Source organism: Schistocerca nitens, chromosome 3, assembly GCF_023898315.1.
Source record: "Schistocerca nitens isolate TAMUIC-IGC-003100 chromosome 3, iqSchNite1.1, whole genome shotgun sequence".
Taxonomy (NCBI): domain Eukaryota; kingdom Metazoa; phylum Arthropoda; class Insecta; order Orthoptera; family Acrididae; genus Schistocerca; species Schistocerca nitens.
Genome location: NC_064616.1, coordinates 448,724,624 through 448,742,617, shown reverse-complemented (window position 1 = coordinate 448,742,617; position 17,994 = coordinate 448,724,624). Strand labels below are relative to the sequence as shown.

The following is a 17,994-nucleotide window of genomic DNA, read 5'->3' as shown; positions in this document are numbered from 1 at the left end:
CAAACATCTTCATCTGTTGACTCAGGGATTCAAAGTCAGAAATGTGATGGTACGCATTTCCCCTCCTTACACGAGGCATCACAACAACGTTTCATCAGACAGTGCCGTTCAACTGCTGCTTGTGTATGAGAAATCGGTTTGAAACTTTACTCATGTCAGCACGTTGTAGGTGTCACCACCGGCGCCAACCTTGTGTGAATGCTCTGAAAAGCTAATCATTTGCATATCACAGCATCTTCTTCCTGTCGGTTAAATTTCGCGTCTGTAGCACGTCATCTTTGTGGTGTAGCAGTTTTAATGGCCAGTAGTGTAATATGAAAACTGAGACTATTTTAGTTTAATAGGATTACTGTAAGATCAATTTAAAACTATAGATAGTTTGATACTGCATTTTGTACAGTTGTGATGAAGATATATCTACTTTACTCAGGGGCCTGAAGATGAGGTAATGCAGCACTGAAATGTGTTGCAAATAAAATAAGATACAGTGACAGCTGTCATCCCATGTTCTACCAGAAGATGGATATAAGGATTACTGTAGATATTGCCAAAAGTCTGGATTTTCATAGAGAACTGACACAACAAGCTCAACACAAATATGGAAAGTGGTTCCAGTAACCAATGGAGGCCACCCTTTATAGCTTTTCTGAGGCAGGGATATCTCCAGACAATTCCTGGACAAAAAATGAAATTTCACTGGCCAACAGGCTGTGCACTAATTTGATACTTCTTGGGAGATTAAATTTGTGTGCTGGACCAGGAAAGAATATGTCGCGTGTTTGTGTCCCAGTCGAGTTTCAATCTGTCAGGAAGTTCCACAATCTGGAGACACTGTTCAGTGATGGAGGGGTGGATGGGCTTCAGGTATATAAATACAGAGATGAGTGTCTGTGCCTTCTGCATGTAGGATGTAGGTTTTGGATTCAGCACTGTCTGAGGGTTATGATACTATGCAGCCAACAAAATGGACCACAGGGTAATTTTAGGAAGGACCTTGGAGAGAATGGTCAATTGTTGGATTCCAGAAACTAGGAAGGCAGACAGCTGCCCTCAATGTGGTTACAAGAGATGTTAATATCCTATAAAAATCCCTGATCCATGTTGTGGCTTTACAATAGGCTATCTTATGGAGACTACATTAATTAGAACTTTTTTTACTTTGAAAAGATATAGAGCACTGCTTGGGGGCTTCTATGTTTGTCTACCTGTATCCATCCAGTTGGTCCTGTCTATATACCTGTATGGATATTGATTTGGTGAAATTATTTTTGATAAGTCTGAGTATGGGAATAACATTTTCATGGAAGTATTTCAAGTGTTACCCTTTTTGCCATTGTGTTAGTAGTATAACTTCTATACTGTGTCATTCAGACACATTCACTGAGCTTGCACCATAGGTAGCACAAAGTATGTTGAGGGCAATGAGTCTGCAGTCAGCACAGAGTGTGGTCAGCACCAGTAAGGCTGTAGCAAATACTGAGTAGGGATGGGTTGCGAGCAACGAGGCTGCACCCAACACCATATCCTGATCATAATGGGCTGTAAAGTAGCAGAACTACTTGCAAACCAGTTCACAATCAAGCCAAAAAACCAAAATTAACACAAACTAGCAAATAACAGTCTGATAGTAACCAAAGCAAGTATTAGACTGTTGACAGGTTGATCCTAGAAGCTTCACAGAAACACACAAAATGACATTGACTTGCTGTGCTGCTAACTTCTAGGATATGAATAGCCTGAGGCTCTGCACATCGAAGTATGTTGTGGTGATCTCTACCAGTGTAACGTGTAACAGCAAAGTGCCTTGATTTATTAATATTATCTATGGACACCATACCCAGTGTCAATCTTTGAGAGAATTCAAAGTCTCCTTTCGTACATTACTGCTCACCAGGCATGTAGAAGTCCTTGATAATTAATCCAGCACAATGCACATCACATTTGTATAGTTTTGCAATTTTTTGTTCCTCCTCCAACACTGATGCAGCAACTCATCAGTTGTAACTCACATTAGGAAGTTGGAGGAGTGGGCTGTGATGACTGATTCAAGATTTTCTAGAGATAAGTACCTGTGTCTTGATTTTAACTGTCTCATCCCACTTATAAATCAGGGACACAATTGAAATTTGATGAGATTTTCAAGCCTCATATTTGATTTTTATCTGTTTTAGTTTTCAAATTTCCTGCATCTAAAGGTACTGGGCATCTTAAAATGCCATACTGACAGGTTGGGGGGGGGGGGGGGGGGGGGGAGACAGGGCCTTCTGTTGCTCACTCTATAATGGAATTGATTTGCATGTACCTATTGTGAGCAATGAGACATTTAAACAAAATTAAATCCTTATTACTTATCTACATGTAGTATACAGACAGATCTGCTTCTTAAATTCTTGCACTGCATGACGTGGCTCAATGGGTAAGGTACTGGACTCATATTCAGGTGGAGAAACATTAAAATTTTCCATTGTTTCCCCATATCAGCTAAGTCAAATATTAGAATGTCTACATTCAGGATACATTTGATTTCTTTTCCCATATTTGTCCCATCCAAGGATTTTCTCAGACTGTAATGACAGCACTGTCGATTTGACATTTAAAGATCATCTTGCCTTTCTTTTCTTTCATTTCCTTTCGTAAATTGTTGAGAAATAGATTTTAATGTTTTGTCAGGAGGACTGGTTCATGACTGTGCTGTTTTTAAAATCCAGATTATTAGAATTTTTACTACAGTAACTACATGTAAAGTTTTTACACTAGGCATTTTAGTGCAGCTGAATCTGCCTGAAAATTTGAGAAAATGACTGTGATTTTAACTATATTTCATGATTTTTGCTTTTAATCATTTCAACCATATTTGTCTTTCACTGTTGTAGCTAGGCTGCTAGTAGCCTTTACCACTAAGTGCTCTAAACACACATGTACATGTGCACTGTTCCCCCATCACACACACACACACACACACACACACACACACCGCCTATAAAGATTATGTCCAATTTTGTCTAGGGAAAATATATTACTTGCATTTTTCAAAGTCATTATGCTTGCTATAGCATTTTTATGCCTTCTTTTTTTGTCAATAACATATAAACATTTTAGTATCATACCATGAAAATGTCTGGTTTATTTGTGGCTACTTAACTAAAGAAAACTTGCTAACAGTTTGATGATATTTTCTTTAAATATATATAAAAGTATCCATCTGATTACTGTTTTTCTTCTGATTGTAGGATTATTGATGAATATCATTTGAGACCACTCACTGTTTATAGAATTGTGTGCAGTAAATACGCAGGGGATTCATCTGTAAATCGAATTGAAAGACTTGTCAACTGCATTAAAAATACAGAAAATTCAGAGAGGTTTGCTGTATGTGATGAAGTACTGGTGCTCTCAGTGAATAAATTAGTAGAAAAATCATCAGTTACAGAAGCTGAATCTCTCATAAAACTGATTACAGAACCTGAAAGTAAGGTACGTACATAAAGTGATATGCGCTGGAATTGCAGCATCTGTATTGTTGCTACATTTAACATCTTTGCTTACTGTGAAAAAATATGAAGATAAACAAAACCCTTAATTATTTGCAGACAAAAATTTCACTTTGAACTCATGAACTTGCAGGATCAAACCTTCTATTCCCCTCCTTCAGACTCCCTGCATCCCCCTGTCTGCCCCCAACCTCCATCTTCCCCATGTTCTCTTCCCTTACCTGCCTCATGTCTTTCACCTAGAACTGAAGACTGAGATATAGTGCCGTTCCTGCATATTCCATGTTTTAACTCTATTAGGTAATTCTTGTGTATGATCTCATCACTCCAATAATTTCTTGCTTTCGACAAATGCATAGATTACTGCTGCAGAAAAAAATAAGCCTAATGTGGGATTCAGACTAGGTACTGTCATCATGCAGGAGCAGTCCAGCCTCTCATCTATCCCAAATCCCATTATGCAAGCCACTCTTAACATTCAGATATATCTCACCTGCCTTTTGAACTTGACTCCACCTTCTAACAACCCTACCACAACAAAGGTCAGCATTTAATAACGATTGTGGTGTTGCTCACGCTGCTAAATACTGCATTTTTGGGCAACAACAGTCATATTATGTAGCAGGTGTCATTAGAGCACAGTTAATAGTCATTTCATGTAATACTGAAAAAACCTAGGCACTCATCTTTTTGTGTTTCCCACACTGGTCTCGTCGTAAAATCATGGCTCAATCGTTGAAAATCTAGGTGGTTATGATTCCAAGCTTGGATGCAAAGAGGCCTAGGTTTTATCCTGCTATATTCAAAAGTTTTGTAGATGTGCTTCACAAAACATTCTTCAAGATTAAACCTTTCAAAGTTAGCACAATGGTGATGTAAAAAAATAATCAGCACTCCGAAATTAAGTTACACTTCCTTTTAATTGCTTTTATTGCAATATCACGTAAACACAAAACATCACTTCACAATACAAAACATACTTGAAAACGTTTTCCTCACAGTCACTGTTAAAGTTCACATTTTATAAGCGGACTACAACACGCGTCTTTCCAACATGACGTCCAAGACTTGACTTTCTCAAGGTCCGACTCTCTAACAACTCAACAACTAACTTAACAACAAATCGCTTACGTGCCCAAAAATTAGAGTTACAAGTACGTCAAAAATCATAGTGACAAAAGAAAGAATACACATAAGAATAATATCATTGCAATATAAACATATTGATGTATCAAAAGTGAAATCAGATCTGAATGTTGTCTCAGAAATATATTAAGTAGTTAACAGAAATACAGTAGAATATTACTGGTATCGAGAGGTTCAGGTGAGATACCATAATGGTTACGTAATTCAAGTATCATTATAACCTCTACATCTACACCTACACCTACACCTACACCCCTCAAGCCACCATACAGGACAAAGAGTACCTCGTGATACTGCTAGTCACCCCCTTTCCTGTTCCATTCTCAAATGGAATGAAGGGTGAACGATTGTTTATGGGCTTCTGTATGAATCCTGATTTCTCTTATCCATCTGTGCAGTCCTTACACAAGATCTATGTCAGTTGCAGTACGATCGTTCTGCAATCTGTCATAAATGATGGACCTGTAAACTTTCTCAGTAGTATTTTGTGAAAATAACACCTTCTTTCTTCCAGGGATTCCCCTTTCAGCAACATTTCCCTAACACTCACATGCTGATTGAACCTACTGGTAACAAATGCAACACACCTCTGAATTGCTCTAGTGTCCTCACAATATCAGTTTTCTTTTCTAAGTCTGTATTCCAAGGAATCAGTCTGGGACTCTAACCACAATGAATTGATGGAAGTAGTGGAGAAAGTGAGTGAAGAACAGTTTGATTTCCTAAGTTTATTTAGTCATTGCAGCATCACAGAGTTGCTTAACATTCTTCTCTGGGAGACTGCTCAATTTTGTGCACCATTTAAGTGTAAAAAGTCTGAGACTATATGCTTTAGTGAGATCTCCTACAATAAGCAGGATGATGCAATTAGAGAAATTTGCAGGTACAAGGAGACTTACTGAGACACACATCTCTTGTGTGTCACATACTAATGGGACGTGGAGAGGGAAGTCATACTGGTCACTGAATACCTTCTACCAGACACAGTACTATGATGTGTAGAATCAGTTGTAAATGTACATATATTCCATTGGTATATCATCATCCACACTTGACAACACAAAATCTTGACCAGAGCTGATATTGGAGCTATCTGCCGTATTTCACCTTTATTCCTAAGAGTCAAACTGTGCAACATGTTTTTTAATAAACTCTGCATTTTGCAGAAAGCAGAATTTTTTGAAAGCTGTGTTTAATGTGCAAACATGGAAAAAATGGCAACAGAAGATTCTGCACTTAGCAAAGTAATTAGTCATTACACATTTTCTTTTTGCCTTTCTTTTTGTGGGCATGTCCTTCATGTTTGTTACACAGCTTACAGTGTTTTAAATGCACATGCAGTTTGCAGCACTTCAGCCAGGAAGGGGTCATACTGTCTTATGTCTACTGTGTGAATCACCTAACCCGGGGCTCACTGAAACATTATATAACTTATTGCACTTTTGATTGATTGACTGGAGAAAAAAACACGCACAAACACACACACACACACACACACACACACACACACACACACACACACACGAATATACATTTTCTGTCGAATCCCTGAAAATCCACACTCCAAAATGTAAAAGTTACAGTGTTGTAAGAATTTTAGCCTCCCTGCTGCCACATGTGCTTGTTGTAAAAATGGTTGGATAACAAAGAGAATTACTACCCAGTATTCTTCAGCCTCTTTGAATAGCTGAAATTCCAGGATGGCTGGCAGCACCTGTGACTATTGTGGTGTAGAGCTAGCGAAGGGCTTGAATAATTCATGACAATGTTTTAGCTGTTGTAATAAAAGCTCAAGAATTTTTGCATCCATGGTACTGCTTGGCAGACCACAAATGAGACCACCTTGTCATCAATATTGTAAGCCTCACAAAGGGTATCCCAACATTTACTGACCACAAATAAATGTTCTGAAACAATAGATTAAGCTAAGTCTATTAGTCCATAAAACTAAATAATAATAGTTCTGCAAGGTTCGCAGGAGAGCTTCTGTAAAGTTTGGAAGGTAGGAGACGAGGTACTGGCAGAAATGAGGCTGTGAGGACATGGTGTGAGTCGTGCTTGGGTAGCTCAGATGGTAGAGCACTTGCCTGCGAAAGGCAAAGGTCCCGAGTTTGAGTCTAGCTCTGGCACCCAGTTTTAATCTGCCAGGAAGTTTCATATCAGGGCACACTCCGCTGCAGAGTGGAAATCTCATTCTGGAATAATAGTTCTTGTTGGAAATTAACACACATTCAACAGAAAAACTATGCAACACAAGTGTCATTCATTCCAGGTAAACATCAGTGACTGTTGTAGTTAATTTGTAGAGGCAAAGTCAGATAACAGCAATGTTATGAGTCCATCATGTGGCGGCCTTGTATTTGCCCAATACAGAAGTTCATGTGACTTCAACATTTGTTGGTTCCCCCTCCTCAGGTGCCCTCACTGGACATGTGTGATAACATATCTGTATTTTCTATTTGTTCATACAGCGGGGTTAGTAAAGCCACTATACATGATCACAAAATGTAATTCTGTGCATCTATCTTCTGACCATTCTTGAAAACTAGTTCCAGCTGTGCCCTTTTCCATTCACATCAGATGTTCCATTACTGTAGAGGTCGATGATAAAGTACAGCTAGAAGAGAGAATAGATTTTTGCATAAGATACATTGAACCTGACACCTAACTCTCATAATCAGTGGCCATCATTATATCAATCAAGTTAAGATACTTTCTCATTCCCCAGCAACTTGTCTCTGTACCTAATATTTTGTGCTTATGTGACTTATCACAAGGAGGAGCTATAATCTAGTTTTCGTCAACAAAACACTTCACAAGACAAATTGCAGAATTTCTGATTCACTTTATGACATACAATTTTTGAACCATTACTGTGCAATGAACAAGTAAGTGGATGCATAATTTTAATTAATTGACCAACTTTATATAGAATTAAGAGTTTTAGTTTCTTTTAATAATTTGACACATAAGATTTAGCTTTCTATGTCAAGGAATGCTCCTCGCCCAGCTACAATAGGTTTTTGCTCAAATTCAGTTTTCCTGGAGTGTTTCAGCTTCATTTGAAGGTCCAATAAAGTTCTCTCTGCTTTTTCACTAACTTCCTAATACTGATTTCCCTTATGTTATTATGACCATCATTTCTTCCTATAGGTCATCATCAACAAAATATTTTTGCATTCAGAGAAGAAAGTTAGTGGTTGAAATTTCATGAGAAGGTCCCACCACAATTACAAATGCATTTGTTTTTATGATGTCCACCCCAAATCTTGTCTTATGCCCATGACACTCTCCCCCTTATTTCTCAATAATACAAAATGTGCTGCCCTCCTTTGAACTTTCTTGATGTACACCATTAACCCTATCTGGTAAGGAGCGCACCCTGCGCAGCAGTACTCCAAAAGAGGTCAGACAAGCATAGTGTAGGTAGTCTCTTCAGTAGATCTGTTGCATCTTCTAAGTGTTCTGCCAATAAAATACCATCTTTGGTTTGCCATCTCATCACATTTTCTGTGCGTTCTTTCCAATTTAAGTTGATTGTAATTGTAGTTCCTAGGTATTTAGTTGAATTTATGGCCTTTACACTTGATGGATTTATTGTTTATCCGAAGTTTAATGGACTCCTTTTAGCACTCATGTGGGTGAGCTCAAACTTTTAATTATTTAGGGTCAATTACTAACTTTTACCCCATACAAATATCTTTTCTGAATCATTTTACAATTTGTTTTGATCTTCTTATGACCTTACTAGATGATAAATGACAGCATCATCTGCAAGCACCTAAGATGAATACTCAGATTGTCTCCTAAATTGTTTATATAGATAAGGAACAGCAGAGGGCCTGTAACAATACCTTGAGGAATGCCAGAAATTAATTCTGTATTACTCAGTGACTTTCTGTCAGTTATGAACTGTGACTCCTCTGACAGTGAGCTCCCTGCCGCCATTGGATAAGCGGCAACCAGCAGCAAGTCGTACTCTTAGCTCACTTATTTGTGTTGTAGTTTAATTCTTAGTTGCTCTGCATGGTTTTGGGTACTTGCATAGTTTAATTCACAAATTTCAGGCATATTATAGTATTTGAGAGTTGTAGCATCGCATTTAAATACCCATATAGTGTAAATTCGCGTAGTCATCAGTCATATGTTTGTTTTGAACGGCTTATAAGAGAAAAGAGAGGAAAAAATTGTTAGGTATGGATAGGGACTGCACGTGTTGTGTACGGATTCAGGGGGAATTGGCCATTGTCCGTAAACAGCTGGAAGCTCTGTTGGCCGTGGTCGACAGGCTCCAGGCTGTTGCCCTGGGCCGCGGCGACATTGGGACATTCAAGGTGAGCGCTTTGGTGCCTCTGGAACCTGTAGCATCACCTGGGACCTCTTATCCCGCTGCACCCTCGGATTCGGACACTTGGCTGACGGTGTTTGGCGAATTGTGGCGGGGTTGCGAATCCCTGGGCAGAGGCAAAAGTTGGTGCTGGCCGCAAGTCTGTACCCTTACACCTCCGTAACAGGTTTGAGGTACTGCCCACTGCTGAAAGTACTTCTGAGCGAGCAAGGGCAGCCTCACCTGTTGCGGCAGTGGCTGGTCTTCCTGAGAGGTCCAGGCAAGCACAGAGGGTGGGATTGCTTGTCATTGGGAGCTCTAGTGTTAGGCGGGTGATGGAGGCCCTTAGGGATACAGCATTTAAGGATGGGAAGAAAGCCAATGTGCACTCCATGTGGGAGGGTCATCCAACATGTGGAAAGGATCCTTCTGGATGCCATGAAGGGTACAGGGTGCAGCCAACTGCAGGTGGTGGCACATGTCGGCACTAATGATGTGTGTCGCTATGGATCGTAAGAGATTCTCTCTGGTTTTCGGCGGCTGTGTGAGTTGGTGAAGACTGCCAGTCTTGCTAGCGAGATGAAGGCAGAGCTCACCATCTGCAGCATCGTCCACAGGACCGATTGTGGACATTTGGTACAGAGCCGAGTGGAGGGTCTGAATCAGAGGCTCAGACGGTTCTGCGACCATGTAGGCTGCAGATTCCTTGACATGCGCCATAGGGTGGTGGGGTTTTGGATTCCGCTAAATAGGTCAGGTGTCCACTACACACAGGAGGTGGCTACACAGGTAACAGGGGCTGTGTGGAATGGATTGGGTGGTTTTTAAGGTTAGATAGTTGTGGGAAAGATCAAAAAGGGCTCCAGTCTCAAAGAGTGCAGGGAAAAGAAACGACGAGATTCGACCAAGCAACAGTCGGTATTGTAGTTGTACATTGTCATAGCTGTGTTGAAAAAGTACCAGAGCTTCAAGTGCTGATAGAAAGCACTGAAGCTGAAATCGTTATAGGAATAGAAAGCTGGCTAAAGTCGGAGGTAAATTCTGCTGAAATTTTTACAGAGGCGCAAACTGTGTTCATAAAAGAAAGATATTTAATCTATCCTTTCTGCACCAGTAGTGGTGTGTTTGTGTCTGTTGGTAGTAGTTTATCTTGTAGTGAAGTTGAAATAGATAATTCTTGCGAATTACTATGGGTAGAGGTTATACTCAACAGCCGTACCAGCTCAGATGCCACTAAAGCAGAATTACTAAATACATTTTTCCGTAATTCCTTCATGAAAGAAGACAAAGTAAATATTCCAGAATTCGAAACTAGAGCAGCTGTTAGCATGAGTGATATAAAAGTAGATATCTTAGGTGTTGCGAAACAACTCAAATCATTTAAGAAAGGTAAGTCTTCCTGTCCATATGGTATACAAATCAGGTTCCTTTCAGAGTATGCAGACACAATAGCTTCTTTCTTAGTGATCATATACAACCGCTCACTTGACGAAGGGCCTGTTCCTAAAGAATGGAAAGTAGCACAGGTCGCACCAATATTCAAAAACGTAAACAGGAGTAACCCATTGAATTACAGACCCATATCACTGACCTCAATTTGCAGTAGGATTTTAGAGCATATACTGTACTCGAACATTATAAATCACCTTGAAGAAAATGACTTATTGATACATAACCAACAGGGATCCAGAAAATATCATTCTTGTGCACTTTATTCCCATGAAGTAGTGAGTGCTGTCAACAAGGGATCTCAGATCGATTCCACATTCCTAGATTTCCAGAAGGCTTTTGATACAGTTCCTCACAAGCGACTATTAATCAAATTGTGTGCGTATGGGGTATCGTATCAGTTGTGTGACTGGATTCGTGATTTCCTCTCAGAGAGGTCACAGTTCGTAATGATAGACTGTAAATCATCGAGTAGAACAGAAGGGATATCTGGCATTCTGCAAGGTAGTGTCATAGGCCCTCTGCTGTTCCTGATTTGTATAAATGATCTAGGTGATAATCTGAGCAGCCCCTTAGATTGTTTGCAGATGATGCTGTAATTTACCGTCCAGTAAAATCATCAGATGATCAATTCCAATTACGAAATGATCTAGAGAGAATTTCTGTATGGTGTGAAAAGTGGCAATTAGCACTAAACAAAGAAAAGTGCAAGGTCATCCACATGGATACTAAAAGAAATCTGATAAATTTTGTGTATACGATAAATCGCACAAATCTAAGGGCTGTCAATTTGACCAAATACCTAGGAATTACAATTACAAGCAACTTAAATTGGAAAGACTACATAGATAATATTATGGGGAAGGCAAAACAAAGACTGCACTTTGTTGACAGAACACTTATATGTGACAAACCCACTAAAGAGACAGCCTACATTACACTTGTCTGTCCTCTGCTGGACTATTGCTGCATGGTATGGGATCCTTACCAGGTAGGATTGATGGAGGGCATCGAAAAAGTGCAAAGAAGGGCAACTTGTTTCGTGTTATCGCGCAATAGGGGTGAGAGTGTCACTGATATGATATGCAAGTTGGGGTGGCAGTCACTGAAACAAAGGTGGTTTTCTTTGCGGCGAGATCTATTTACGAAATTTCAGTCACCAACTTTCTCTTCCAAATGCAAAAATATGTTGTTGACACCCACCTACATAGGGAGAAATGATCATCATAATAAAATAAGAGAAATCAGAGCTCGAACGGAAAGATTTACGTTCTCCTCTTTCCCACGCGCCATTCGAGAGTGGAATGGTAGAGAAGTAGTATGAAAATGGTTCGATGAACCCTCTGCCAGGCACTTAATTGTGAATTGCAGAGTAACCGTGTAGATGTAGATGTAGACAGAAAATCATGAATCCAGTTGCATAACTGAGATGATATTCCATAAGCACCTCTCCCCAGGTCGCCACTATTCATGCCTATGATGGTCATGCTGCATAGTGTGGCACCTCAATTCATTGCTGAATGTAATGCAATGCCATTCATTGGTAGGCCACATTACCTAGTCACGGCACCACTCCAAACACAGCTGTTCATGCTGTGGTGTTTGCAGCAGCCTATGCATGGGACATTTATTCCCTAGCTCAGCTGCTGCTAGTCTCCAACCACTGGTGCAGGATGACACAGAATGTTGCATGAAGTGTATTACTTGTTCTCAGATCACAGGTGCTGATATGGAGGGAGTTACAATGTGCTTGGTGCACAATACAATGTTCCTCCTTTGTGGTGGTCGGCTGGAACATTGATGATAAATATGTCTGTCTTGACATTCCCATGCAGTCCATCATCAGGCCACTGTCACATCTGAATGCCCAAAAAACTAACCCAACCTAACCTAACCTACCCTACCCTACCCTAACCTAACATAATATTGCATGATTCAACCAGCCAGCTTAATGGAGACTTACAATGTGGTACCTTTCAGACTCTCTCAGCAGCTGATATAGTTATCTGATACAAATACACTGCATCTCCCTGCCCTTCATAGTGATCACTCAACATCCCTTTATACAGGGTGAAGCGAAATTCATGCACTCGGGCTTCGCGGTGCGACTCCTCACATGCCAGTGATGAAAAAATGTCTTTCACAAAATTTTGTCTGGTGAGTACATCCGGCAGTAAAAGGAGTGGCAATCTGGCAACACTGTAACCACTTCTGTCAGCACATCTTAGATGTGCTGTACAGTTGGTGCAGTGGATAGAATTGTGAGCTAGCATGCAGGAGGTCAAGAGTTCGATCCTGGGTTGGGGCGCATTTCTTTTTCTTTTTTTTTAATTGCTAATTTCATTCTGTCATTTCATATTGTAATATACACTGTTTCTTAGGTCACATGTATCCTAAATTTACATCACTTTGTAATGCTGAGTATAACAAATACTTGGTTAGACAAATAAGAAACAGACTGTTGAAACAAGTGACCTGACATAGGAGAGAATAACTACAAAAACAGTATCAATTTCGAGATGCTAAAGATGATAGCAAAGTTCAATAACACAACATCTACTTATCATTTATACTACATGTAATATGAGCAATCAGATGTTGCACATTAGCAACCAGTGACAATAATAATGTCCATATTAATGACTGTATGACCTTCACAACAGAATACATTGTCCTCAGAGCGACCTTCCTGCATGTCCAAACATTGCACAACTTGTCAGATCATACAGCTCTGGACCCTTCGCAGCAAAGTGGCATCCACAGTAACAAGAGCAGCATGAACACATGCTACCAGTTCTTCCACATTCATCGGCGGAGTAGAGTACCCGTGCTTCTTCAGGTGTCCCCACAGGAAGAAATCCAGGGGATTTAGGTCAGGTGAATGCAGTGGCCATAAATCTGGACCTCCATGTCCGAGCCATTTCCCTGGAAATGTTCTGTCCAAATACCGTCACACATTAATTCCAGAGTGTGGAAGTGCACCATCATGTTTCCTCTGCCGAACATGTAGTGGAACATCTTACAGTGCATCAGGGAGATGAGGAATGCATGATACCTTTGTGCAGTCAGGCATCATGTAGGGGCCCCAACACCCAATATTCTGGCCCAGACATTGATACCAAAGTGAATTTGATATCCACAGTCATGAGTGATGTGCGAGTTAACCTCTCACCAATGGTGGGCATGGTGCATAATGAAGACACACTCATGTGTCAATGCTGCTTCATCTGGCCATATTACAGTGTTCATGAAGTCATCGTTGGCTTCCTGTTGTTGTTGAAACCATTCACAGAATTGCATCTGCTGATGGTGACCTGCAGGATGCGTGAAAGCATAATGCTAGGGGTGGTGAAAGCATAATGACAGGGGTGCAGCCCATGCTCGTGCAGCAAGTTAACGACCGTGCATTGTAAGACACTCAGCTGCCTTGCTATGCTACATGTACTTCGCTGAGGCTCTTGGCGTATGACCCCCAGATTAGCTTCCTCAGTAGCTGGAGTACGGCGAGTCCATGGACGACCTCTGTCATACGATGGTGGAAGGAGAGAACCTGACTCCCGAAGGCGCAGCTCCAGATCACAAAACAGATTTTTATCTGGATGGCATCGACAAGGATATCTAGTAGTACATTCATGAGCAGCAACATCAGACCAGTTATCAGATGCACCAAGGACCAGAAGCATATCTACATATTCATCGTTTGTGTATGCCATACATCTGCCACACTGGTTTAGAGGTTTACAGTGAGAAAATTCAATATGTGTACGCATGTACATTGGAGTCTGTCATGGCACATTACTGTGCTTGCAACTAGTCCTTGTCTGGTGGACAGCGCATACAATATAAACACTGTTCCATCTAGCGCGTTACCCCTCTGAAAGACATTGTTCTGGATGATTCATACTGACACTGCTAATTTTGACATGTTTGGTTTCAAATTACACTGTTTTCCTAATGGTAGTAGACATAATGTTTCCACAATCCCATCGATAGAATAACAATAACAATAATAATAATAATAATGATGATGATGATGATGATGATGATGATGATGATGATGATGATGATAATGATAATAATAATGCATTGAGATATGTACTAAACATCATGGGGTCACCAGATTCAATGGTGAAAGACATAATTAGTGGGACCATGGTGATAAGACACAGAAGTAATAACTGAGATTGGACATAACTTGCAAAGCATGTTGCTAGTCCTAGTGGTAATGTAAGGCCCTAACGAAATGTAATGGACCTGAATGAGGCAAGAATAATAGTTGGTACTAATCTATGGGACCATTGGAGGAGAGTACAAAGAAAATAGGTTTCGCATCTGGTAGATGCAGTGGTGCGAATAAATTCATGCCTACGACATGGAAAGGGCTTCTTTCAAAGCTGACCAATCTTCCTTGTCTACTATTGTTGTCTGTAAGTGCAAATGTTTGCTAGAGGACATGGTGCAATTGCTGTTGACAGTTAAGATGCCAGATACTGTACCACCTGGACTACATTTACCAAATAAAAAACATATGCCCCAACTCAGGATTGAATCATTGACCTTCTGCATGATAACCCGAAACTCTATCCACTGCACCAACTGTATAGCAAATATAATATGTGCTGACAGAGGTAGTTACCATACATGTTGTTACAGTGTTGTCAGATTGCCACTCTTTAATGTCCTTTTTCTGCTGGATGTATTCATCAGCTGAAATTTTGTGAGAGACATTTTTTTATTGCTGGCATGTGAGGAGTCGCACTGCGAAGCCTGAGAGCGTGAATTTCACTTCACCCTGTATACATTACCAGGCCTGGTATCAACACTCAATATGAACATCACTCTTGTGGCCATTCTATGTGTCACAGAGAATTGCAGCTCTAATAATTTACTAACCCATTGATGGTGTGTAGATGTACGCAGTTAAATTGACATCCGACTGTGCCTTCTGGGTGTTTCACTTTTTTTGTGAGGCAGTGTTTTATTATTAAACCTAGAGATTCTTTCTGATCCCTCTTTATCTTGCTTGGAGTATAACTGTGTAATGTGTACTTTGCATTATTCTTCAATTTGTACTGTAACTGTATATGGGAATTTGGAGCATTTAAGCATTAGATGCAGCAACCAAGGAGACATTTTCTTACCTATAGTGACATCATTTAAAGTCCTCCTTCATGAATTGACTTTGCTGTTGAGGCCCCGAGTCATGTGTTGATTGGAGAAAGTGTGGCTAGGAGTGAGGAACAAGAAGCTGAGATCAGTTACGCCAACCATCTACATATGCGCTAGCTCCTTCCAGCCACAGAAACAAATTAAGTCCTTTTGACTGACCTTAGTATTGGGCACTGTCCTGTGATGAACGGATTCCATCTTCGGTGAGATGATCCACTAGTACATAGCTGTTGGTACAAAGTGCCATACACTACATTTTAACAGAATGTGTTTTATGTGAGAGACGAGTGCAGCAAGTGTTGCACCAGATAAAGTGCTCTGTGTTCTATCAGACTAGCATTGTATGACTTTTTAAGTTTTTATTAAATGTCTAATCTTGTTCCAGTGGTCATCCATCCATACTTTCCTGAGCTACATCTACATCTACATCTACATCTACATCCATACTCCGCAAGCCACCTGACGGTGTGTGGCGGAGGGTACCCTGAGTACCTCTATCGGTTCTCCCTTCTATTCCAGTCTCGTATTGTTCGTGGAAAGAAGGATTGTCAGTATGCTTCTGTGTGGGCTCTAATCTCTCTGATTTTATCATCATGGTCTCTTCGCGAGATATACGTAGGAGGGAGCTACTGCTTCTGCCTTCTGTTTCTTAACCTATATGTTTTAAGTGTGTTTTATTTTGTACACTTTTTAAGTTCTGAGCCTTCTAACTATGGCTGTCTATTATAATTTTAGCAAGGGTGCTGGTAACTACACTACTGAATGCTCCAAATCAACATTATCAACAACAGTGTCAGCAGCACCATGTGCCATAAAGCCCCCACATTGTCATTGTTAGTGCTAAAAGTTTTCTGTGTGCTTGTAAGTTAATTAGATATCAGTTTATTGTCACATTTGCTAAGGAGAAAGACTTTCTTATCATTACAAATATTTATTGTAACTTCAGTAATCATTGATATTATAATATTTTTGTGGTCACTGATTCCTTTACTTACCTTCAGTGAATTGAAAATTTTAGGTCTAATATTCCCAGGAGATTTAATGTCTTACATCATGAAAGGGTTGTGTAACCAACTGCTCAAGATAAAACTTGGCATATATTTTATTTGTTTTAATAGATTTGAAAATGTTCGAAATGTGAATGAAACAGACAGACAAATGTGACAATAGACTCAAATTAAAACTATTAGGGTAATAAAGAAAAGTGTTACAACCATGCTCTTCATGCCATTTCGTAATGCAATCGTCAGTCTCATTATCTTAAATGAGAATGCTAGTAACTCTAAGAAGCTGACACTTTCTCATCTAAGTTTCTTTAGGTTTCAGGATACATACTTTGTCACCAGCTGAAGTCAGCTTACCTGGTAGCAGTGAAATACAACCGAGTAGATGATGTACTACGAATAATGCAAGAAGCACAAAAGCTGGAAAATACTGCGGTGCACAAAATCTGTTTGAAGTGGCTTAATCAGCATGGGATATTCCCATCTGTAGATCCTGTATAATATGTTTCTCAGATTATGAGTATTGGATCCAGAAGATGGAAAAGATTGTAGAGTGACATTTCTCTTATCGTCAATATAGTGTTTCGTGGTGTATATTAAACCTGTGCTCTTTGTGTTTGGCACAAACTATGTGAGATTTCTTAATTTTATATGATATGAAGAATCTTCTTTTTGAGATTTTGGAAGAGTGAGTGTGAACATGATAAGGCTAGTGAATATTATTAATTCATGTTATAACATGTAAGAAGTACTTACAGCAATTATGTTTGTAATGAAATGTATTTTGTTATCCATATCTTTTGCTTACAGTTTAAAATATTTTTATATTAATTGCAATCAAATAAGACTGCATGATTCCAATAAATTGAAGTTTTTGTCACATCTTGTACATTATGAAAAAGTGTGTCAGGAGAGTAAAGCTTATTTAATTCTGACAATGATTAGCTTTCACGTGAACAGGTAAGTAACTAAACTGTTTTTAGCTACTATTAACCTGTTTAGAGGTGGCAAAGACAGTTGAAACCCAAAGTCTCCGATCGGAGCGAAAAGACCATAACACTCTGTCTCTGACTCTTCATACTGTCCCACTTGCATTAGGATTCTAACAGAATGTTCTTTTATAGGTCATCTGAAAGTAATAAAATTTATGATAATGATTATACCTGCAGAACTGAAGGGCACACAGCATTAAAGTCACTTACTATTTGATTTGCGCATTATGAAATCTGGAATCCAGGCACTTTACAGAAGATATCATAACAACTATTCAGAACCTGTGGCATTCAGGCATACTTGGTTCCAAAAATTTTCACTGTAGAAAGTAGCTGTGTTCCCTCTAAAAACTATTAATGCTCACCTAAAACACCAAATTATAGCCATTCAAGTAGTCTCTCCTGCCATGCAGTAG

At 39.7% G+C, this 17,994-nt stretch overlaps 1 protein-coding gene across 1 annotated transcript in view; it reads left to right on the top strand.

Annotated features, from left to right (window-relative positions):
- The window catches only part of LOC126249271 (zinc finger FYVE domain-containing protein 26), a 393,885-nt gene extending 376,419 nt beyond the window's left edge, over nucleotides 1-17,466 (top strand). The window contains exons 36-37 of the mRNA XM_049950925.1: nucleotides 3,231-3,474; nucleotides 16,902-17,466. Coding sequence (XP_049806882.1) covers nucleotides 3,231-3,474; nucleotides 16,902-17,087 — 430 coding nt within the window. The 3' untranslated portion in view covers nucleotides 17,088-17,466. The remainder of the gene's footprint in view (nucleotides 1-3,230; nucleotides 3,475-16,901) is intronic.
- The last annotated feature ends 528 nt before the right edge of the window (nucleotides 17,467-17,994 follow it).